At 40.8% G+C, this 24055-nt stretch overlaps 1 protein-coding gene across 1 annotated transcript in view; it reads left to right on the forward strand.

The window, feature by feature from the left end:
• Window positions 1-24055, forward strand: part of LOC145500673 (MAM and LDL-receptor class A domain-containing protein 2-like) — a 107482-nt gene that overhangs the window by 62291 nt on the left and 21136 nt on the right. The window contains exons 72-109 of the mRNA XM_081480198.1: window positions 96-308; window positions 931-1207; window positions 1301-1434; window positions 1599-1870; window positions 2350-2599; window positions 2972-3109; window positions 3420-3680; window positions 4046-4200; window positions 4960-5155; window positions 5780-5998; window positions 6370-6589; window positions 6917-7149; window positions 7757-8016; window positions 8847-9073; window positions 9256-9389; window positions 9532-9791; window positions 10389-10488; window positions 11454-11729; window positions 11844-12035; window positions 12428-12614; window positions 13420-13655; window positions 14277-14543; window positions 14884-15135; window positions 15317-15534; window positions 15727-15919; window positions 16237-16422; window positions 16683-16772; window positions 17110-17438; window positions 17565-17783; window positions 18080-18284; window positions 18487-18755; window positions 19198-19316; window positions 19791-20035; window positions 20504-20881; window positions 20982-21286; window positions 21473-21676; window positions 23042-23206; window positions 23640-23850. Coding sequence (XP_081336324.1) covers window positions 96-308; window positions 931-1207; window positions 1301-1434; window positions 1599-1870; window positions 2350-2599; window positions 2972-3109; window positions 3420-3680; window positions 4046-4200; window positions 4960-5155; window positions 5780-5998; window positions 6370-6589; window positions 6917-7149; window positions 7757-8016; window positions 8847-9073; window positions 9256-9389; window positions 9532-9791; window positions 10389-10488; window positions 11454-11729; window positions 11844-12035; window positions 12428-12614; window positions 13420-13655; window positions 14277-14543; window positions 14884-15135; window positions 15317-15534; window positions 15727-15919; window positions 16237-16422; window positions 16683-16772; window positions 17110-17438; window positions 17565-17783; window positions 18080-18284; window positions 18487-18755; window positions 19198-19316; window positions 19791-20035; window positions 20504-20881; window positions 20982-21286; window positions 21473-21676; window positions 23042-23206; window positions 23640-23850 — 8295 coding nt within the window. The remainder of the gene's footprint in view (window positions 1-95; window positions 309-930; window positions 1208-1300; window positions 1435-1598; window positions 1871-2349; window positions 2600-2971; window positions 3110-3419; window positions 3681-4045; window positions 4201-4959; window positions 5156-5779; window positions 5999-6369; window positions 6590-6916; window positions 7150-7756; window positions 8017-8846; window positions 9074-9255; window positions 9390-9531; window positions 9792-10388; window positions 10489-11453; window positions 11730-11843; window positions 12036-12427; window positions 12615-13419; window positions 13656-14276; window positions 14544-14883; window positions 15136-15316; window positions 15535-15726; window positions 15920-16236; window positions 16423-16682; window positions 16773-17109; window positions 17439-17564; window positions 17784-18079; window positions 18285-18486; window positions 18756-19197; window positions 19317-19790; window positions 20036-20503; window positions 20882-20981; window positions 21287-21472; window positions 21677-23041; window positions 23207-23639; window positions 23851-24055) is intronic.

A 24055-nucleotide genomic window follows, 5' to 3' on the forward strand; every position in this document is an offset into this window, starting at 1 on the left:
TTTCTGAAATGCCACTAACAGTTGATCATTTTTAATATATGTTTTTCCTGGCTGAATTGTTCATTTTACATAACAAGCAATGTGATTGCTTTCAGGCACTGCTCTTGGATACTATGTGTATGTAGAAGCCTCTCAAGGAAGTTCATGGGATCTAGCCACGTTTGAGAGTACTTGGTTGAAACAGTCTTCATCAACCTGCGTTGTTAGCTTCTGGTACCACATGTATGGTACTGGAATTGGAAGTCTGTATGGTTACGTCAAAGTTGGGCAGATTTACAGCAGATTGTTTGAAGAAGATGGTAACAAAGGTAAGGCAAATAAAATTCGGATGTCTCTGTTTTGTCTGCTGGTGAAACTTTGACAAAATGTGGGAGAATGAAGAGTGAGATTTGACGAAATTCGTTAGCATTTGTTTTGCACAGTACTGTACAGGATCATGCACTTTACGCTTCCAGGAGCTTGGTGTGAAAATGTTATGCACATTCACGATTGTTATATAGCTGAAAGTTTTTCTTTACAGCACGCGCTTTCGTTATTTACTTTGAGGCCACTTGGCATTTAAAAAATAAAACTGTTTCCCGCTAACATTCTCTGAGCGGGCAACATTGCAAAGTTGACGTACATTACTCACTGTTGCTCACGAATGCTGACCGACAACTGCCGTTGAACATGAATTCTTTTAATGTTTTCGTTGTGCAGCCGGTTAATTTTGTTTCCCTCAAACTTCAATGTTTCCCTTGGCTGCGCTTAGGGTAAGATCAAGATGAACTGTTTTCCTCAGGGCCAGGTATTAAGTGTTAATTATTTATTTAGTTCTTGTTGATAGAAGGCACAATGTTTTTTGCTATGCCATTGTTAGATTTTAACAGTTCCAATTTAGGTAGTCATGTAACAAAGAGAAGGCTAACTGAGGTTCTGTTATTTTCCCAGGCAAAAAGTGGCTGCAAGGAAAACTATATGTGGGTCGTCATGCTACACCCTTTAAAGTCATCTTCGAGGCAGAGAGGAGTTATAACGTATTTGGTGACATTGCCATTGATGATATAAGCTTTGTAAACTGCACCCTCCCACCAGTTGTCGGTAACTGTAAAAGAGGCCAGCATCGCTGCGCTAGAGGCTCGTGTATTGATCCTTCACGCCTTTGTGATTATACTGATGACTGTGGAGATAATTCAGACGAACTGAACTGTTACAGCTACAACTATAGGTAGTGTCTAAATGTGGTGTAATACTTTATGGTTTAAGTATTTAGTCTTTACTTTTTTGGATTTACGTTTTTGTTACTTTTATTTCTGTACAGATGTACTTTTGAGCGATCGTTATGTCAATGGAATCAATTACCTGATGATGATTTTGACTGGACTAGAAACCGAGGATCAACAGGTTCATATGGGACAGGACCCATGTTTGACCACACCTTGGGCAGCTCAGCTGGTAATCTATTAATTGTGTGAGCTTGGTTGTTAAAACCAGATTAACATTTTATCCTTTAACTAAAGTCATTTTAAATTAGTGGCCCGAAAATTGTATCCACTTTTCTTCAGCTCCAATATGTTCACTAGGAAAGTTCTCTTCTGACTCTCTGCTTTGCTGTCTAGGATATTACTTGTACTCGGAAGCCTCTTGGCCGCGTAAAAAAGGTGACAAGGCTCGACTGGCCAGTGGGTTTATAAGCAGTCTACCTCAGGGTGACACCTCCTGCAGGCTTCGGTTCTACTTCCACATGTTTGGACCAGATATTGGCTCATTAAATGTTTACACTCGGCCATGTAATGGTTGTGCTGAGACTCTTGTGTACTCAAGATCAGGAAACGTGGGCAACTTCTGGGATCGAGCTGAGGTTATTCTTAAGAGTACCGTGCCATTCCAGGTATGAACATTGTCTGTTCTAGTAATACGTGTGAAAATGCTCGAGATCATTAGTAGCTAAGAACATCCTCGAAGCGGAGAATTTTTTTAAAAAAAGTGTGGAAATGTTTTTGTTTATAGTGGTCAAAGCGCTTAGCTATACCAAGTTAGTTCATAGGCGTACCACTTGATCTGAATGAAACAAATGTATCAACTAAAATAACCAAATGGCGGGAGGCAGACCAGTCGGCCTTATTAAAGCATGACCGAGGAGTTGAACTGGGGTCTACCGAGAAACAACTCCAGCTTAGCGGTCAGAGCGGGACTTGACCCGCGACCTCCGGATTTCAAGTCCGGCGCCCTAACCACTCGGCCATGCTGCCTCCCCTGTACTTACCCTGTAATTAGTAACGTATGTTGGATTGGGCGCCCACACGGCAATTTGTGTTTCTAAATTCAAGTACACCAAGCTAAGTTTGGTAAATTATTTTGATGTTACAGGTTGTTATTGAAAGTGTCCGCGGTTCTAGCTACCAAGGAGATATTTCCATCGATGACTTATCCATGACGCAGTTCTGTCGATCATACAGTGGACCGATCCCGACTGCTCCTCCTCCTACTACACCGGGTCCAACTACTCCAGCATGTCCCGGATTTAGATTCAAGTGCTCCAGTGGCCGGTGTATTGACCGGGGAAATGTTTGTAACTACAAAGATGATTGTGGAGATGGTTCTGATGAAACCAACTGTGGTATGCAACAAGCAAGCTATAGTTAAAAGTCCATATACATGTATTATAGTAGCAAATGGAATATCATCACGTTTTAATTCTGCTTAGGTGGTGACTATGGCTTATAATGATTTCATATGTAACAGACATTGCCCGTGCATCCTTGTTCTGCCTGTTTGGCGCATAAAAGCTTTTAACCTGGTGGTTAAACAAGTGTATCAATGCTCTTCACATTACACAAATCATACTACTGATGCAATGAATTGAGTAGCTTTGACATCAGTCCTTCAAATTTGCACCGTCGCTGTAGGCCGACTCTACTTGTCACAGGCGCTCTTACTTGGTTAAGTTATAATGTCAGTTGTAATGAAATGCTCAATTGCTTTTCTCAAGGTGCCTGCTCATTTGAACCTGGTCTGTGTGGTTGGAAAGACACCAGCTTAGGTGCATACAAGTGGGACAGAAACAAGGGTACCACCATTGTCGCAGGGACTGGACCCAGTGTCGACCACACATGTGGCAATGCCTCTTGTAAGCAATCAAATTATTACTTCTTTTTTTATAGATTCTGTCTTGTTCAATCCACTGAATCAACTCTTGAGTCTGTACATCATGCTCCTTGTGTATCTGATGTTACTCCGTCAAATTCGTTCAGGTGATAAGCTTAAAGGGTTCAAGGCCTTTTGAATACGATTTTCAAGAATTAATTAGGTAAACTGTGATATTCAAAAGGTGCCTAATTATTGTTTCACTGCTGTCAATTGTAATTACACGTACGGTCGACAAGTACCAGTAGTAATTTGCTTTTGGTTTTAATTAACGCTCTGTGTTCAAATTGAAGGTTACTATGCATATGTCCACTCTGGTGCTGGTTCGTTTTTTGCTGATGCAACTTTACAAAGTCCTAACATGACCAGAACAGGAGCAGGTTGCATTGTGAGCTTTTACTATCACATGTACACTGCAAGCGGCAGTGCCTGGACGGGAACACTCTACCTGAAACTTAAATACAAAGGATCAACATCCAACCTGTTTGAAGTCTCTGGCAACAAAGGAAACCAATGGAACAAAGCAGAAGTTGGATTGGGTCATCTGGATAAAGGCAAGTTAATTTGCACATAATCGTGCACTTCTTGAGCATTTTGTCTCTAAAAGTGTGGGGAGTTTACACAGGTTTGCTGTCAGTTATAAACAATTTAAGTGTTTTGGTCAATGAAGAGAAGATGGTGTTAATGGAAAAGAACCACAGTCGAGCGAGGGCTGAAACGGGAAATGCCTATTTGTCTGACTTTGTAAATGTTAGCAACAACAATGGAAGTAATTTGTATCATACTTGTGTTAAGTTGTATAATTAAAGCACTCTTTCCTGTTTGAAAGTGATAAATGCTTACTTGACTGTTTCCTTTCACTTATTCTGGTGTGAAGTTGCCATGTTACAGAATAACATTATCCACTTATTTGTTTTAGATTTTAGTCTTCAATTTGTTGCATCCAAATTCCTCCAAGCTGCAGACATGGCTATTGATGACATCACATTCCCAGGCTGTGCATTAGCACCCATTAGACCATGCAACTCAGGGGAGTACCGCTGTACCAGAGGATCGTGTGTCAAACCAAACCAGGTGTTGCATTGTTAATTCTAGTCCCGGGGGGGGGGACTCCCATATGGAGTCGACGGGGATGCTCGTCGGAAATTTTGAATTTAACCCCTAAAAGAGACCAATCTGGGCGTGGCCGAAGCTTATGCAGACCCCTAAAAGAGACCAGTTTATAAAACAGACAAATAAAAAGTACAGTGACATTTAATGATGGCGAATTTGTTTATATGAATTGAGTAAATATAAAGAATCAAAATTCTTTCTGTTTTGTTATTTCTTCGTGTGCAACCCTTAACGAGACCTTGACGGCTAAAAATAATGACATTTTGCCCAGAACACCCTAAGCGAGACCAAAATCCGAAATTTACACCCCTAAGCGAGACGACGAGCATCCCCGTCCATTCCATATGGGAGTCCCCCCCCCCCCCCGGGATTCTAGTTACCTTACAGTTGAACAATTGTTATTTATTTTATGAATTGCCAGGCTTTTTTATGAGTTACTCGCAGTCAAAGGTGTCTTTTCAGATCCCTTTTGACCAAATTTTCCCCATCTGGCCACCGTTATTCTCAGTTTTGGCAATCTAGCCGTATGGTTCACTTGATAAGTAATATCAGTTACTGTTTACCTCATGATGGTTGCATTTGACTGTTAATTCCAGGATGAAATACATACACCACACAATTTTGCACGTATTACAGCATGCATGTTATGAATGAAGCTAAGATTGAAGAAATACTCATACCTTGAATACAGCCTTACTAAGTCTGAAATTAACTTCTAAGGTTTGTGACTTCTCTGATGATTGTGGTGACGAGAGTGATGAACTACCTGCCACTTGTGCCAAGTATAAAGAAAGATGCAACTTTGAAAAAGATTTGTGTACTTGGACGCAAGACACTGATGACATCTTTGACTGGACAAGAGACAGCGGCGGCACATCATCATGGCTGACAGGACCAGGAAGAGATCATACCACAGGTCAGACTCAATCTTAAAACTTTAATTGTCCTTGTTTATTTTTATTTCCAAGATTTTATTGGTACACGAAGACCTTATACACGTACCTTTTCTAATCTTCCATCAAGTGTTTGCTTGAAATCAGCTAAAACTGGTCTGTTCACCTTACGAGTGAGATGCAGGAGCCATGTAGACTCTGAGAGTAAAACAGTACCTTATTTATCGAGGTTGCATGCATACGCATTGTGCAACTTAATGTAAATTAAAATGTTGAACCGGAAGTGAAAGGTGCTTGATAGTCTATCTTGATATATTTCTGTCACGCAATGATTATTCAGCGTTATGTTGTTTGGGACTCTCAAAGAGAATAAAAGAACCGACAGGACGACTGGAATGTTCTAGAATCTGGTAAAAATCATTGTTACATGTCCAAGGAAAATTGCACCATTCTTTGATTCGCAGAAAAACTCTGAAGAATATTTCTTGCCAAACTGGATTTGAAGATACTAAAAAAATGAAATTCTTTTAATGATAGAAACCCTTAGCGCCTGCGTTACATTATAATTATTATATGGCGAAAGCTAATCCAAAAGATTGCTTAAAGCGAAAAACATATACTAATGTCTTCGTACTATTTATTTTCAGGAACTACTAAGGGTTACTATGTGTATATCGAGACTTCATCCCCAAGGAAAGCAAATGAAACTGCTCGCCTGAGCAGCGTTGTTTTCCGCCCCTCTGGGCAGAATGACAGCTGCTACATGCGTTTCTGGTACCACATGTTTGGTAAAGATGTTGATACACTGAGCATCAGGTTTAGGACATCTGTCACAGGACCATTGAGGACCATTTGGAACAGAACAGGTAAAACGGCAATAGCTTTTTCAAACAATAAAAAAAAAAGACGCTATTCATCTTCAAAGAGAATAACCCTATTTGAATCAACAATTACACCTATAATTCTCACACTTTCACACCTTGCTTCATTTTGTTGTCACTATTCATCGCAGTTAGCATTTTTCTACTTTTATAACTTCAACTTTCAACGCTTTGTACCTCAATCAACTGAAGATCACAGCAGGTTCTGTCGAAACATGTCTTTCAAACTTAAAAGTTTTGTCGTTTTCATTGAATACTTAAAACATCATGATGAATGAGTGACCTCAATATGAAAGGAAGATGTAACCAACAATATTTTCCAAATAATCACGTACTCTTTGATTGGTCTAATGCAGGTGAACAAGGTGACATCTGGAGACGAGCGGAGATCCCTCTGGTTAGCGCAGTAAACTACCAAGTAGTAATTGAAGGCCTCAGCGGTCCTGGATATCAGGGAGACATCGCTTTGGATGACATCTCATTTACACCAAACTGTCGACCAGATACAGGTGCAACCATTTCTCCTATTCCACCAAGTGGAACACCACCTCCAGGCTGTAACTCAGGGCAATACAGGTATCTATGCTGTCGGATCTCACTTTAATGTAAGATATGTAATATGCTTCCTAAAGGAATGTTTTTCACTCTTTGTTTGACCTTTTGTAGAAAGTATGTTGAAGCCCTCTTGCAATGAGCACAAGTGCTGATAAATACTGGTTTCTCGTTCATTTATGTTGTAGTTGTTGCATATGTCTTCTCTATTCTGTCATCTCCTGCATATGCCATGAAATGACATTTCATGTGGACCAGGAGGAACTCCACATAGCACCTTATTTTAGGAGATAATATAAATGTTATTATCACAAAGGGTAAACTGTTGATGCTCCAAAAATGTTTCTCCAGGTGTACCAGTAACGGACAATGCATTGACATCAACAAAGTCTGTGATTTCCGTACTGACTGTTCAGATCAGTCAGATGAGGCCAATTGCCCGACAACATGTAACTTTGAAAAGGGATACTGTAAATGGACAAATCCTCAGGTTGGAGACCACTATGACTGGATTCGTAACAAGGGCAAAACCCCTTCAAAACTCACTGGGCCTTCTACTGATCATACATACAACACATCAGCAGGTCTGTGTCATTTCTTACATTTTTTATGCATCATTAACAGGGGTTTCATTAATAGATCCTCAGATAATCATGGCTTACTAGCTTTTTGCGGGTTTTCATGCATTTTAGCCCAGCTTTTCTGGCAAAAATATGATGTGTAGAACATGATGTGAAAATATGATGTGTAGAACATGGTGTGAAAATATGATGTGTAGAATGAGTTCACCTGATTGCTGCTACTAATTCAATATACCAGCTTCAGCCAGCAAAGGCTTGTGGGTTAACAAAGATTCTTTAGTGACTGCATGCAGTTTGGTAATCCCAAGAACGTAGCATTTTTGCTCAGCATCAATACTGAGCTTTGTTGGCTTAGGTGCACCCCTACAATGTTGACCCATTTTCAACTCCAGATGTTGTTCCGTTTCTTTTTTCCAATTAAGAGTATGTACATTGAATGCACAGCACTTGCAAATTGTGTTGAACATTTTTTTTATAGGCCAGGTAAAGCAAGGCGGGTAATGCATTATGGGTGGGAAGCACAATTAGATTCTCGCCAATAAATTTCTTCCTAATTGGTACTTTTCGAGATGTGACATGCTTAAGAGTTTGTTAACTGACTTTGTTTCAGGTTACTATGTGTACACTGAAGTAACCAATCGTACCGCCATCTTTGCTGATGCACACTTGGTCAGTCCATTCTTCCGGCAGGCCGGTAAAACATGTAAATTCCAGTTCTGGTACCACATGTGGGGTCGAAATATTGGATATCTTCAAGTCTATTACCGCCGAAATTCACGTGACAAACGACTCTTCAATATATTTGGCAACCGGGGCAACCAGTGGAACAAGGGAATGGTGGACATTCCTAAGTGTGCTAGTGATTTCCAGGTAAGTGGCTTTCGACAAATGGTAAAAGGTGGTAAAATTCTTGGTAAGATCCTTGGGCACATAATAATGTTTCACACGAAAATGTTTTACAATGGAGGAAGACGCATTCTTGTGCTCGTCTACGCGTTGATGCAAATGCCGCCGCGTGTAACCAACAATAGACGGCTTGACTTCGCGCGGTTTCAGATGTTGTTTGATGTTGTTACTAACAAACAAAGGCCTGGTCTTTAAATGGCAGAACAACGCGAACAGCATCTAATTCATTGTTAACAGCCAGTTAACAATGAAATCCAGTGTCCAAGGATCTTACCAAGAATTTTACCACCTTAAAAAAGTGCAAGAACAAGTTTGACTGTCTCAATTATGAAATGGTTTTCTCTTAATGAACTGAGACCAAGTCACAATGTACAGTCAGACTCAACTCTCGCGAAAGTTTTTAATTATTTTAATTATGTTATTCTTGCATGCATTTTATTGTTCTTAACACCCTTTTTTACATTTTCATACTTTACGTACGTTTACTTCTTTGTTTTATATTTATACGTATGCAAAAATTTTTATCTTCACTTTGAAACTTGATAATGACTGAAGTTTGGTCGAAACGTCGCGCGCTTTTACCGTTAGTTTTTACTTCAAATAATAATAATAGTAATGATAATGATAATGATAAGGATAATGATAGTGATAATGATAATGATAGTGATAGTGACAGTGACAGTGACAGTGATAGTGATAATGATAATGATAATGATAATGATAATAATAACAATAATAATCTGACCAATAATTAATAATAAAGATCTGACAAAGCTGCATTGCTTTCTCTACAGATTGTCGTCATGGCAAAACATTATTCCAGTGGAACTCTTGGTGATATAGCTGTGGATGATGTCAGTTTTGTCAACTGTATGCAGCCTTTGCCACCCAGCAGTTGCAGTGGAAATTCATTCAAGTGTGCCAGTGGACACTGCATTGACCAGTCGGCAAAATGTGATTTTGAACCAGACTGCTGCGATGGCTCAGAGGAGAGTAATTCTACATGTGTTAAATACAACAGGTATTGTTGTGGCTTCTGTCATAAAGGCTATAACAACATCCAGTGGAAAATCAATGTCATTGTGGGTTTTATTGAACTAAACAAGATAGAAGGATAGTCATGGAGATGCAGAATCTACTCGTACTTTCGACTGATGTATAACTCAAACTTAAGCATTGTCTTACCATCTGTTATTTTTATAGGTGCAACTTTGAGGCAGGCCTCTGTGACTACATGCAACTTGCAAATGACACGTTCAACTGGAAACGACAAACGGGAAGAACAGGATCCTTTGGAACAGGACCATCATTTGATCATACCACCCAGACCTCCAATGGTAAGAGATCATCTGAATGTTATTATTTTAGCAGTATATTTTGTCTTATATCTGAGGACAATGTTTGATCAGGAAAGGGAGCATACAGTAACTATGGTCTTGACATGCTGTGCTTACTTTGTTTTGTCCTTTGGTTTGACAGGCTATTACATGTACATTGAAGCTTCATCTCCACGTAAAAAGGGCGACAATGCTATGATTGGAAGTGCTGTCTTTACACCTACAAGCACGTGCAAGGTACGATTCTTCTACCACATGTATGGGCGCCATATTGGAACATTGAATGTCTACACCAGAACAAGCACCACTGGATCAATGAACAAGATTTGGACTAAAACAGGAGACCAAGGAGACAAATGGGTGAAAGCAACAGCTAGTATTAGTGTCTCAAAGAACTTCCAGGTGAGCCTATCGCTAGTGGCGCCATAAAGAGACTGATTTGAATTGCTTACCAACTTCTTGTCATGACACAAGATACTTGTAGTAGTTAACTTTCTTGTCTGTTTTTTGTGTCCTGAAAAATATATTTCAATATTAATGGGAGAAGAGATGTGTCTACAAAGATTTGTTTACCACACACTGACATGTGGGAAAAAAAAATCTACTTTTGATGGAACGCAATATAATTCATGTGTGAAGTGCGGTTAAATAAGGAATGTGAGGTAAGTTGTAATTTAACCGTGAAAGGTGGCAGAAAATTCCACCGCGACCTGAAAGTTTTGGCTTAAATGGAGCCTAAGACCCCTTACACTGTGGATGCTAATAATAAAGGGAATAACTGACCTATGAAGTGTTGCTTAGAAATCAACCAGAACTATAACATTTTTTGGCAGTTTTCAACTTCTTTTTGCTTTACAATCGTTCGAAATAATTGCACATTTTTCACTTGTGGAAAGATGTTCATAATGTGGGCCTTTTAAGGCAGTCAGATCCACAATAGTCACTTCAGTGCATGGTTTTATCGAGTTACTTTGTTAATAAGTTGTTTACTTTCCACAGGTCATTTTTGAAGCAGTTGTTGGCATATCCTATCAAGGAGACATTGCTATTGATGACATTTCATTCACTGATACATGTATTGTTGGTGGAAATATTCCTGGTAAGCACTGCCAGACACAATTCGCAAAACTAAACTTGTTTGTTAGATTTAATTGTGTTATTCGCAGAACTTCTTCTGGTAAATGCTTGCAGAGAACCAAACTTTGGAATATGTCAAATCGCTGTTGCTATTGAGAGAACTGCACAGGGAAAGTCGATAAAGGGTGTATGTACAGCCGAACCTCCCGTAAGCGACCACCCAAAATGTCAAGCTCAGGTGGTCGCTTATGGGAAGTTGTCCCTTACGAGAGTTCAGACCATAATGGGTGAAAATTTTTCCTCATTAGAATATGGCAACTACAGAGACTTTCCCAATGCAGCAATGCCGATGCAATGTTTTATTGATGTTAAAGTCAATTTCGAGAAAAAAAAAATTCGGTTCTTCCCATTAAGAAATTTCCGTTTCTTGTACCAGCCAGGACTACGATAATGTTTCAACACCTTATTATCCGATTTCTGCTCTGTTATCTGTCAAGTGGTCGCTTACAGGAGGTTAAAAACAAAGGAAAATTTCGAACTGTTAGCTCTAAGAGTGGTCGCGGTCGCTTATGAGAGTTTGTCGCTTACAAGAGGTTCCAAATATAGTGATTTGACTGGCGAAACTTTTGGTATTTTGGAAAATTGGTCTCTGAGGAGAGGTGGTCCCAAGTGGAGGTTCGACTGTATGTATTTCCTGCAAAGTGATTACCAGATAAAAAACTTCAAGGATTTTATTATAGCATGTTTGTTACACCAAGACAGTTCACAACGAAAGCAAATTTTCTTACACGTTGGATCTTGTTGTTTGCTTGATTAGTTGATGGTTTGCTTGTTTGAGTTTTTACTTACCAAGGTCTGCTTATGTGTTTACTAAGTCCTCTTTGTGATATGTGGCACATAACACAAACGGGACAAATGACTATGTACATTCCTACCAAGTCATGTATTCTCCCTGAACTTATTTACCTCATGGTATTTGTCACCCAGGTCTTCCAACACCATCACCTACTCCAACATCGCCATCACGATTCAAATGTTCAAGTGGCTCCCCAAGCTCTATTGACCTGAAAAAGAAGTGTGATTTCAGCAAAGACTGCAGTGACAATTCAGACGAGACATCTTGTGGCTGGCCATGTGACTTCCAGAAAGACATGTGTGGCTGGACTAATTCCAATCTAGACAACTTTGACTGGCGACGTCATAAAGGCTGTACTGGAAGTCTTAATACAGGTCCATGTGTGGATGCGGATAAGAGTGCCAGTGGTAATAATAGCTGTCCTTAGAACTGTAAACGTCAGCCATTAACATTGTTATCCATAACAATACTTCTTGGCAGGACTTCGTTTTTTCTTAGAGTTTCTGTTGTTTTGATCGTAGGTTACTACTTATACATCGAGACATCAACAGGTCTGATAGGAAACAAAGCTATCCTGATAAGTCCTCAGTTCCAGCAGGCCTACAGCACTTGTCAGCTGAAGTTCTCATACCACATGTATGGATCTACTATTGGCAGTTTGACTGTGTACCTCAATGATGGCGTCAGCAGGACTAGGATGTGGAGCTTAAGTGGTTTGTATACTTAAATTTCTTTTCACTGGAAGGTGCTGCCTTCACTGGGTGCAAGATAGGCTCGATTATCAGCCGCTGTTCGGGAAACGAGCCCGCGCAGGAGGAACGTAGACCGGACTCGAGAGCGGCCGAAATCGAGCCTGGGTACCAGGGGCTTTTTATCTTCGGTTTCCTGGTGTTCCTCGGCCTTAAGAGCCGTAAATCGTATTGTAAATCCTGATGAATTTCCACCGTGTATAAAGAAAGATCAAAGATTAAAAAATTAAAGCTGATGATTGCTTTCCAAAACGAGACAAATGATCCAAACGATGACGTTATACCAGAATATTACTTAATAATTTTGACAATCGGAGTACTTATTGTCTTGGTTGTTCTTAAAATTCGTTATCTAGGCAATCAAGGGAACAAGTGGTTTGACACATATGTTTCAATTGGACGTCGAAAGACCGCTTTTACAATCGAGTTTGAAGCAAAGCGTGGACTTTCATGGAGTGGTGACATCGCAATAGACTCTGTCTCCATGATTAACTGTGAGAAACCATCACAGTGCATTGGTCAAATACCATCAGATTCCCTAAGGTTAGTTGCAGTTGCTTCAACCTTCAGCCAGATAGCCACCTGAGATTTGAACTCAAACATTATGATGTTGATGATATAGTAAGATCTATTCAAAGATTGTATAGTGTCTAACAAAGATGTGTGTTAACTTGGATCCAATAAACCCATTGCAGAAATGGCGCGCAAATTTGAATAACAATACTTATAGATCCTAAGCCTCAAATTCATGTGAAAAATCGTTTGTCTGGAAACATAAGTACGAGGCTAAGGATGTACAAACTATTGTTATTCAAGTATAGACGCCATTTATGCAAATGGCCTATTTGCCAATATAGTATTTCAAAGCTGTAAGCGTCAAATTTTATATTAACAAGCACAAGGAGAAGTACGTTGGTCCTCGTTCCAAATTTATATTTTTGTCACTAAATTGAATGGAGAACTATCCTTGAAACTATTCGAGAAGGTACCTTTAACATGGAGTTCTGTCAAGGAATGTTGTAAACCAAGGATGTTGAAGTATTTTGTTGTATCGATGGCTGGTTTCTGAAACATCTTGTTTAGTTTGCCTTTTCACATGGTAACATTGTAGGGAAATGGTTCATCATTTGTGGTAAAACAGAGTACGGCTGGCATTTCCCTTGTTGATTGTTGACGACAACGTACAAAGTGCTCCCATTTAATTTTCTTGTCATTCAGTAATGTAAGAGGGAAACAAGTGAAAACGAATTGCTGGTCTTCAGTGCTAGTTTTTTACTTCGCCTTCATGTTCTCTAAATTCTTTCCATGGTATGCACTGCATTCACTTATGACTTTTGTATGTTTCAAGGTGCTCAAATGGTGCTTGTATCAAGAAGAGCAAGGTTTGCGATTTTTCTGACGACTGTGGAGACAACTCTGATGAAAGCTCATGTGGTAGCTACTTGGCACGTTGTAACTTTGAACAAGACCTGTGCACCTGGAAACAACAAACTGACGATGAATTCAACTGGACCAGGAGGAAGGGTCAAACTCCGTCTGTCTCAACTGGGCCGGCCAGAGATCATACTTTGGGTACCCTGGCAGGTAGGATACTAAACTCATCTTGTTATCCGTAAAGCGAGTATATGGCTAGTTGTTAGCGAGCAGAGAGGAAGAAATGGTTCTAAAATAGATTATTGGGTTTAGATACTGTGGAAATCAAAATTGGTCTGCCAGTTTTTGTCAAGGGGACTTGGGGTTAATCTGCACTATTTTAAGACCTAATTGAAACAGAATTTAATGGGGTTTGCATAAGCACCAGCGACCGGTGAAAACCACTTGTAGTCCTGACCCCAGTTGTTCGAAGACTGGATAGTGCTATCCACCCGATAAATCGTTTTACAGTAGATAAGTGTTAACTAAATAGTGGATAGTGACTTCTACGGTGGATAACGTTATCCACCTGTCGAACAACCGGAGCCTGGACGTGCCGACAACTCTTAAGGTTTTTCAAGGTGCAAGATGTACATAAAAGTTTTATTGCACATATAACCTTTTCGTTGCGTCTCGAAGTAATCGTGTCCTAATCGGTGAACAAAAGAGCTTCTCTTGGCTCATTGATATTTGGCGGATTCCACGTTTTGTAAGATAAGCGTTCTTTGCACTTTACCAATGTGTTTGTCAAAATGGATTTTTGTTACGCAATGTTTGTGATTTTCTTTTCAGGCTATTATTTGTACATCGAGACGTCTGGACAGAAGTTTGGTGACCGTGCTAGGCTTGGCAGCCCAAATCTTTCAGGGCAGTGTGCTCTACGCATGTTCTATCACATGTTTGGTCAGCATGTCAATGCTCTTGTGGTGTACATGCGTACTACGTCAAATGGCCCGCTCACAAGAGTTGCGAATGTATCTGGCAATATTGGAGATAACTGGATTCGGCAAGAAATCAAAGTCAACAATGGCAAACAGCCATACCAAGTTGTTATTGAGGGTCAGTTAAATGAACATTTACTGTAATGTTGAAGTCAAGAAATTGTTTATTTGGCCTGAAATGGGAGAAATGAAAAACTGAGCTGGAGAGAGAGATGGTTTACTGGTGTGTTATGTAGCCATCTAAATCAAATCATGCGATGATCACTCGTGTCTGTACATCTTTTTTCGCAGTTCAAGTATATGATCCTTCAAATATTCACTTGCATAAATAAAAAAAATCATCGCGCACCTCCAATGATTGCTTTCACCTAACCAAATAATATGCTTGATAGTTCCGCGTACAGTCTACTTCATCTGTCAGGTATGTAGTTATATTTGTTATCTCTTGCTTGTTCCAGGTATCAGAGGCAAGGGCTACAGGGGAGACATTGCTATTGACGATCTTAGCATTGCTCTTAAGCCGAGCTGTAGTTTGTATAGTGGATCACTGCCAGCGGCAGGCTCCACTGTTGCACCTGTCACCACAGCAGCCCCCAACAACTGCTTAGTATCTCAGTTTGCCTGCGTTGGTAACGGCAATTGTATTCAGCTTGGCCAGGTCTGCGACTTCAACTTGGACTGTGATGATGGCTCTGATGAAAGATCTTGCCGTAAGTACTACAACGTACTTTGTTCTGGAGGCATGAATCCTCTAGCTTTTGCTTTCTTAGTAGTCATATGCCCTAGTTAGGTAGCTATCGTGTCCATCCCAAATTAAACACATTTTGCAATAGGTATAACCTCTTGTTATCACAAATGTGTCGTAGACAGTAAACGTGTCTTTCTTAACAGCTACCGTTTGCACATTTGAGAAAAACCAGTGTGGCTGGGTGAACACCGACAGAGACAACTTTGACTGGCAGCGCAAGCAAGGCAGAACTCCAAGCATTGGAACAGGCCCCTCTGTTGACCACACAACTGGAACAAATCTAGGTTATTACTTGTATATAGAGACTTCATTTGGCAGTGTTGGTGACCGTGCCAGGCTGGTCAGTCCTCTTTTCCAAAAGGTAGGGAATGCATTTTGAAATTTGGAACAGGACATTGAGCAAAAATGGTATTTCTCGACCTTTTGTTTTTGATAAACGATTAACACCCCTAAATAAAAAGACCCACTAACTAAAATCAGCCAATACGAATGCTTCATTACCAGTCCAGAGTTTTATATTATTTGTCTGTAATTATTTTGTTATTCTTACCAGGCTCATGCCAACTGCAAGATGACATTCTGGTACCACATGTATGGTTCATCCATTGGCTCTCTCAATGTCTACCTAAATGTTAGCAATAGATTGACTCTTTGGTGGCGGAAGTCTGGTAGCAAGGGCAATGTGTGGAAACAGGGGATGGTGGGAATCGGGAAGAAAACCCGGCCTTTCCAAGTTCTCTTCCAAGGTAAGAGGGGTTTGCCTTCAAAGTGCTTAGAGTTAAATACCTGTAATCACCCACATATTAGTGGAATATTAGGCCAGCTGCGCATGGTCAATATTTTGCCCCATAGAAGTGAAGATGTATACTTACTTTGTGATGACTGAGTGCAAGAGGAGTTTTAAGATACACTTATCTGTTGCTTTGGCAAAAAGTTGTAAGTGGGTCACACCTAAACTATGCAGGACTTCAGTGAGTTTGTCTTTTGAAACTCAGCAGTGTCAGGACAAATCTGGAACAAAATAGCATCCCATTAAAGCAGAAGTATTGTATTCCTTTGTCAGGCACACGAGGCCGATCCTACTCTGGGGACATAGCTGTGGATGATATTCAGTTTGTTGATTGCGCGCTTCCTCCGGTTGCAAAGAGTTGTCCAGAATTCACCTGTACCCGGAAATCTTGTGTGAAAAATGACTATGTCTGCGATTATAACGACGACTGTGGGGACAACTCTGATGAAAGAGCCTGTGGTACGACAATTTGTTTGTTTTTGTTTTGAAAATCCTAGTGCAATGTAATTATGCTGAGCGTTTCAACTGATCATAACGTATGTTCATATATTTTTGTTAATTTGAGGTAGGAACTACTAAACGTTATTCATCGTGGTGGTCTGTAGGGACTATAACCACTGTCTTTGGTAACAGATTGTCACAAGGATCCATTTAAATTGGGATTTAGTGTATTTAATAGTACCAACTTCACATCTGTGGTATGTATCCTTTTATCTTAGGTGCTTACGCCACACGATGTGATTTTAGTCAAGGACCTTGCGATTGGACTCAGAGTACTGAGGATGACTTTGATTGGTTACGAAGGCGGGGTAAGTGCTTCCAGAAAGTGTGACAATGACAATGGCAAAAACAGTAACAGTAACAGTAACAGCAACAGCAACAGCAACAGCAACAGCAACAGCAACAGCAACAGCAACAGCAACAGCAACAGCAACAGCAACAGCAACAGCAACAGCAACAGCAACAGCAACAGCAACAGCAACAGCAACAGCAACAGCAACAGCAACAGTAACAGTAACAGTAACAGTAACAGTAACAGTAACTTTATTTCCGTGTGACTGTATGTAGCTATACAATAAGCGACTCGTGGCAGTTGTCTTCCATTAACAAATGTCGGCCTTGTATGTTGTTTTTTACATACTTCAGGTGCAACAGCCTCGTGGAACACTGGCCCACCATCAGATCACACCACACAGAATGGCTACTACATGTACATTGAAACCTCGTGGCCTCGTAAATATGGTGACAAAGCATGGATGGTGAGCCGAAACTTCCAAGCAATAGCTTTTGGCTCACCTCCTTGTAAACTTCGCTTCTTTTATCACATGTATGGCGACTCAGCAGAGAAACTGACTGTTTATATCAGGAATTACCAGAATGGCACTGCTCAGCAAAAAGTGTGGAGCCAAGTGGGCTCACAGGGTGCGATGTGGAACAGGGCAGTGGTGCAGTTGTCTTCCAACAAAAACTTCCAGGTTAAATTCAATTCTCCTTCTTGTTATTTGAATTCCATTAATTTTAAATTTTAACCATACGTTTTTTTGACATAACGTTTGATGGGACTGGGATTTGATGTGATTGCGCTGTATTGGGCTTTTCAGGTGATATTTGAAGGTGTTCGTGGTGACAGCTATACTGGTGACATTGGTTTGGATGATGTGTCCTTCACTACTGGCTGTAATACATTTGGTGGAAATCTCCCGGTAGCTCCACCACCCACCCCAACTGCTCAGCCAGCAACCACAAGTCCACATCAGTGTAGCAGTGCAGAGTTCAATTGTGCCAAACAGGGCCCTGCTGCATGCATCCTTAGCACACAGGTGATAAGTTGATTAAACTTCACACATTCACAATTGTAGACAGAGTTCCTACTGATAGCAATGGGTTTACAGTTCTCTAATCTCGATAGAACCACCCACACGAAAGCCTAGTTAACCATCTTTGTTGTTGTTTAAGTGAACCCATTTAGTAGAGAATGAAACCGCTAGAACACCTATCAAATTATGACCTTGGTGACTTATGAGGTTCGTGCTCTGTTGGCCATCACGGGCACGTACACATGTAACACTCACGCCAACAGATTTCCTCATTTTTGGTAATGTTTCTTTTTGCTCAGGTATGCAACTTCCAAAACGATTGTCAAGATGGTTCAGATGAAGGAAAGTGTGTTAACTCTCGCTGTACATTTGACAGTGGTGACCTCTGTAATTGGTATGTAGATAACCCCACTCGCAAGCGACGTGATGTAGGATATACCTGGCTGGCCCAGCAGGGATCTACAGGCACTGCTGGAACGGGACCCACCAAAGACCACACAACAGGTACTAGACATCTAACATCTGGATATTTGCAGTAGTCCTATGCTCTTGATTTGCTATGACATTGGTAGATAACTTGCACATTACAACGCGATGACAGGAAATGTTTGATTCTTTATTGGGGGTAAAGGACAGCTGTCCTCATCCATACATGTAGTCACTTATCCAGATCATGTAGCAATTGCAATTGTGTTATATGTGACAGGAAGCGTAGCTGGCTGGTATATCTATGCAGAAAGCTCTGGTGGCTCAGCTGACGATAGGGCACCATTGACAACACCTAGGATTGGACAAACAGGACCACAGTGCGTCCTATCTTTCTGGTACCACATGCGTGGCTCACATGTTGGAACACTCTCAGTAAAACTTGCCTTCCCGGACGGAACGAAACCGACTATATGGAGCAAAACTGGAAACCAGGGCGACAAATGGCAGAACAGCCGTCTGGTCATTGGCTCGAGGCAACTCTTCAAGGTATGGGTTTGGCAGCAGATATTGGAAATTGATGGTAATTTTCCCAATTGGGATTGTCAGCCACCAGTGTGTGATATTTCTGCAATGTGAAAATTCTTTTTTCTTTAATTTTTTTTTTTTTGGAAAAACGTTAAACTTTACTGGGTAAATCGAAATGTTACCAGTTACGACAGTGAAAATGACTATCAGAGCAAACCTTTGTCTCGTAAAGCCCTCGCTCTGTTCGTTGACCGACTGCTACTTCAAGTTCTAAGTTGTAACAAAAATTACACACTTGTAGTAAAGATTTCACAATCCGTCAAATGATCACGGCCCATTCTTATTCTTCGAATAATTATATGTTGTTTTGTACTTCGTAAATGTGATTTTAAGCTCTTCTGTGAAATATTCCTATAAACGGTTATTGCAGAACTGTTTGTAATTCAGGTGACTGCTTCTTTAGGTTATCTTTGAAGCGAGGAAAAATTCTGGTTACAAAGGTGATATCGCTTTGGATGATGTTGAATTCCTAAAATGTCAGCCATTGGACACCACTAAGAAGTGCACTGCCGATCAATTCCAGTGAGTAGAAATCACAGTATTTAGACAAAACATACCTGTACCGATTCCGTGTATTTCTTTTATAGATCCGAAGAAATGACTTGTGACTTTGTGACTTGTAAACTGCTTGCCAGACTTTAAATGTTCTATGCAGCAACACTTCTGTATATCTCAGATTAACAGGGTATTCTTGTAGCCAATCTTTTAAGCTCGTAAATCAGACTGTTGCTGTTTCACTGCTCGTGCTTTAACTCATTGCAAATAACGTATTCTAAAATTACGCACGGTAGGATTCAACGCTGTCACTGTTCTCAGTTGAGCCTGCATCCGTAAAAAGTAGTATTATTTTGGCCTTGCAATAGGTACTGCAGCGCTTCTGAAAGATTGTCTGTTGGCCATGTGCAACCTTGGAACACTCTATGCTAAAATGCAGTGGTCGAGAAAACGTTCCAAAGGCCTCTGCTAACCTCTTTTTCAAACTCTTTATTTTGCCAGGTGTGCTCAAGGTGGATGTATTCCTGTGACTTCTCTGTGTGACTTCAATGCTGACTGTATGTCTGGTGATGTATCGGATGAGACTAGCTGTGCTGCGTATCAATCTGGACAGTGTGATTTTGAGCATGGCTTGTGCCTGTACTCACAGAGCTATGACGACAAGTTTGACTGGACTGTGGCTACTGCTGGAACATATTCGTATGGTACCGGCCCCTCCTTTGACCATACAACCATGACAAACAAAGGTACCAGCATTTAGATGTCAGGTTCAACTTAAAAAATAAATATGTGGTAATTACATTAGAAGAACATTTATCCCATAAAAAAATGAAAACGAATGCTACATTTTGAAATGATGTGTTTTCCTGGAGGATGTTAGCAAAGAGACTAGTATGCACGTTAATGGGATGTAATGTAATTTTTCTGAGTTTCATTGTTATTTGGTAAGCTCAGCAACAAGGAGAGAATGCGCGGTCACTTGTCCAGATTAGCGTTGTAGTTGTTGTTTTTATAGCCACTGCCAAAATTCAGTCCTAATTGAGCCTTAGCCGGGATGGAAACGTGTAGTCACTATGAAATGTTTTATATTAGTGATAATACCAAGTTACATCAGCTACCCTTGAAACCCTTGGTCAAACCCTTGGCTTCCCCTCTAAATATTGTAATTTATTTTTTTATTTGTTTATTTAATGTTTGTGGATTAACCTCTTTAGGTCGCTATATGTACATTGAGACATCATGGCCACGTAAACCGGGAGACAATGCTCGTTTCAACTCACCGATCCTAAAGAGTACCTCTTCTAACTGCTACCTGCGATTCTACTACCACATGAAGGGTAACCATATTGGTAGCCTGCTCGTTCGCATCCGCACAAGCTACTATTCAGGAGGCATCAACAGTCCTCTGTTGAACATTACCGGAGCTCAAGGTGACTTCTGGTATCGTGCCATGGTGCGAGCTCCATACAGTCGTGACGACTTCCAGTTCGTGATTGAAGGTGTACGAGGAAGTGGTTACCAGGGTGACATTGCTATTGATGACGTTTCGCTGACAACTGGCTGTCAGATATGCAAAGACTGTACCATGCCAGGTAGGTTGTTTCGTTATATGACGATTTTCACAAATGACTATTACAATTTAATTGCCTTTAGGGAAGGAAAACTAACATCATATTCGTGCTTTCCCTCTAGGTCAACCAACATCGACTCCATTTGGTTTTCACACGCGGCCAACTGGTTCATCTTGTGGTCTACAGCAGTATGTGTGTAAGAACCTCAGATGCGTTGACAAAGCTCAAATATGTAACTTCCAAGACGATTGTGGAGACAACTCGGACGAAATTCCTTGTGGCTCAAATTGTACATTTGAGGGTGATTGCTATAAGGGCTGGAGACAGTCTGCAGGATCTGACAACTTTAACTGGAAGAGGAAAAATGGAAAGACACCGAGTGTGGGGACAGGACCCAGCGCTGATCACACCCTGGGAACACCGCAGGTACATTGTTACAGATCATGTTACGCGCAATGGTGAATGCAGAGAGGCCTCTGTACTTAACTGAGTCAAGACACTCGCCATGTCCCCTTCCCCATAACTTTTAAATGACCCTTCTTTTTCCAAGAAGTGATACAGATTCATTTGTAATGTGCGAAGTTTTAATTCGTACCCTTCTTCTCCCACTAGGGATACTACATGTACATTGAAACATCTTCTGGCAGTGTAGGAGACAAAGCAGAGCTTACATCATACAGGTATTTTGTGTCAAGCCCTAACTGCAGGATGACACTTTGGTATCATATGTTTGGATCAGGGGTTGGACAATTGGACGTCAAGATAAAGAAATCGGATGGAACCTATGAGCTCAAATACTCCGTGGCTCAATCTCAGGTAACATCATGGTTATTGCACTACTTGTGAACCATTTCTACGGCTTAAAGGCCACACTGCGCGTCTACCTCTACAGAAACTATCACTCTCGTGCAAATCTCTCTCTATTCCTACTTTGGCGGCAAACATAACAACATTTACTGAAATGCTATGATTTGCATACCAAATTTTTGACGATTGTACTTCACCTCATAGTTTGGTTTATAAGGCATTACATCCCACCCATCATACTTCAAAGTGTTATACACATTAAAACGGATTCCGCTCAAAGTTCGAGCTATAAGTGCAAAAATGATATACTAAAAATCTACTAATAGCAAGGTAACTTTTGGAATACATTAGTTAACGCCCAAGTCGCTAGTGGAAGGAAGGTGCCTACGAAGCCCGGGGGCTGCAACCGCAGTCACATCCCCAAGGCGCTAGAACACCCGACTGGCCTGCCCAACCCGCAACCAAGCCACGAGCCTCCCCGCGCCAAGCCCCCTACAGGCACCCGTCACACTCAAGCCAGATGGCATTGGTGGAAAAAAAAAACGCTGAAAAGAGGGGGGGATAGGGAGGGAACGTCGAGAACCGCTAAACTATAATTCAATCCACAACGCCACACTAACAGAGCGATGAACACACTGCGAGCACATGGGACGACAACACACGTACTAACCAAAAATACCGCTGGACAATGTCAGCCCCAGGGCTCTCACGACCATATGACTGCTGCAAACGCTACAGAACGCACCAAACGCTAAACAAACGCTAACAGATGGCCAAGGCACTATCAAACGCCTACAAAAAAACGCTACTGACCAGACTAGCTCCTGGTCATAAACTATGTAAAATTTCATTGAACTATATCAAACGCTACAGAACGCACCAAACGCTCACAGACGGCCAAGACACTAACAACCGCCTATAAAAACGCTACTGACCAGACTAGCTCCTAGTCGTTAACTATGTTAAATTTCATTTAACTATATTTAATTTCTCTAAGTGACCCCGTGATTAAATTCTCAAGCGTTCTCGAGAAAGTTAAAGCGAAACCTCGTAAGAATGCTTAGAGTGTGTGTTCTTGTGTTTTTTAACTAACGCGAAACGTCTGTGTAATTGAAATATGGATAACTTCAAGTTTAATTTTCTCTCTCGGGATCACCTTGAGAGATTTAGTCTCGATAAGTTCTTCTTTACTGTGTTCCAAAAAGTACCATGCTATCAGGTTTTTTTGGTAACTTAATTTTTGCCATTATTGCTCGAATGTTCTGCGGAAATCATCTTAACAGCTGCATGCACTAACAGTAAATATCAATAGGATGATTCTGCTAATTTGTATCCAGTTGTTGTCGCAAATAATGTACTCCTTGTACGCCACAGGGTAACAACTGGAAAAAGACGACGATTGATATTGGTACATACAAGGACTTTGTGATCATCATCCAAGCTACTCGTGGATCGAGCTGGCAGGGCGATATTGCTATAGATGACATATCTTTCAGCAACTGCTTTGCGGATGTTGCCAGGAACTGTACTCAGAGTGAAGTAGGTTTTTCCGTTATTTTTTGACAACGAAAGACGTTTTACGTAGATACATACTGACGATTTTAAAAAGTGGTAATTAGAGAGGAGACAACACAAGTCAGTCGGTGTTTTAAGGATGTTTTGTTTTCTTCTTTGCGTCTATGACTCCTGTGAGCCATTCACTGGATTTTGCCATCGGATGAATTATTCCCTCTTTTCTTTACAGTGCAATTCAAGCATTTTCATTTTGATTTGAAATTCACATTCGGTTACTTTGGGCAATGTGATGTGGTCTTCCCTTTAAAGGCAGCAGACTTGAACGAAAGCTTACATTTTGCACCCTTTCTGAAGGGTATTTTTACCCTAGATCCGGATGATGTCTGCAGCGTAATGTCTGCTTACAATAGACCAATCCTACACTCACACAGTGTTTTTCTTTGTTGCGTCATTCAAGGTCAAATGTGCCGATAGTGGCCATTGTGTAACGGAACAAAGAGTCTGCGATCATGTTAAGGACTGTAAGGATGGCACTGATGAAAGCTCAGCACTCTGCTCCAGTCGTAAAGCAAGTTGTGACTTTGAAATCAACTGGTGTAACTGGTTTAACTATTGGTCTGATGATTTTAATTGGTTGCGTGGAAGTGCCATCGGAACAACCGGAACAGGTATGGAATAGGATTTCAGCGGAAAGCCCAGTTAATGGTGATGAAAGACATACCGTTTTAAAATTTAAAATTCGGGTAGCCAGGGTTTGTATCTAGTTGTAAACACTTTCCACGTTGTAGGCAAAAATTATAAGTCGCAGGCTTGGTTTGCTCAAAGCAATTCATGTCATCGACCTTCCGAAAGCTTGTGGCAAAGTTGTACCGG

Source organism: Orbicella franksi, chromosome 10, assembly GCF_964199315.1.
Source record: "Orbicella franksi chromosome 10, jaOrbFran1.1, whole genome shotgun sequence".
Taxonomy (NCBI): Eukaryota; Metazoa; Cnidaria; class Anthozoa; order Scleractinia; family Merulinidae; genus Orbicella; species Orbicella franksi.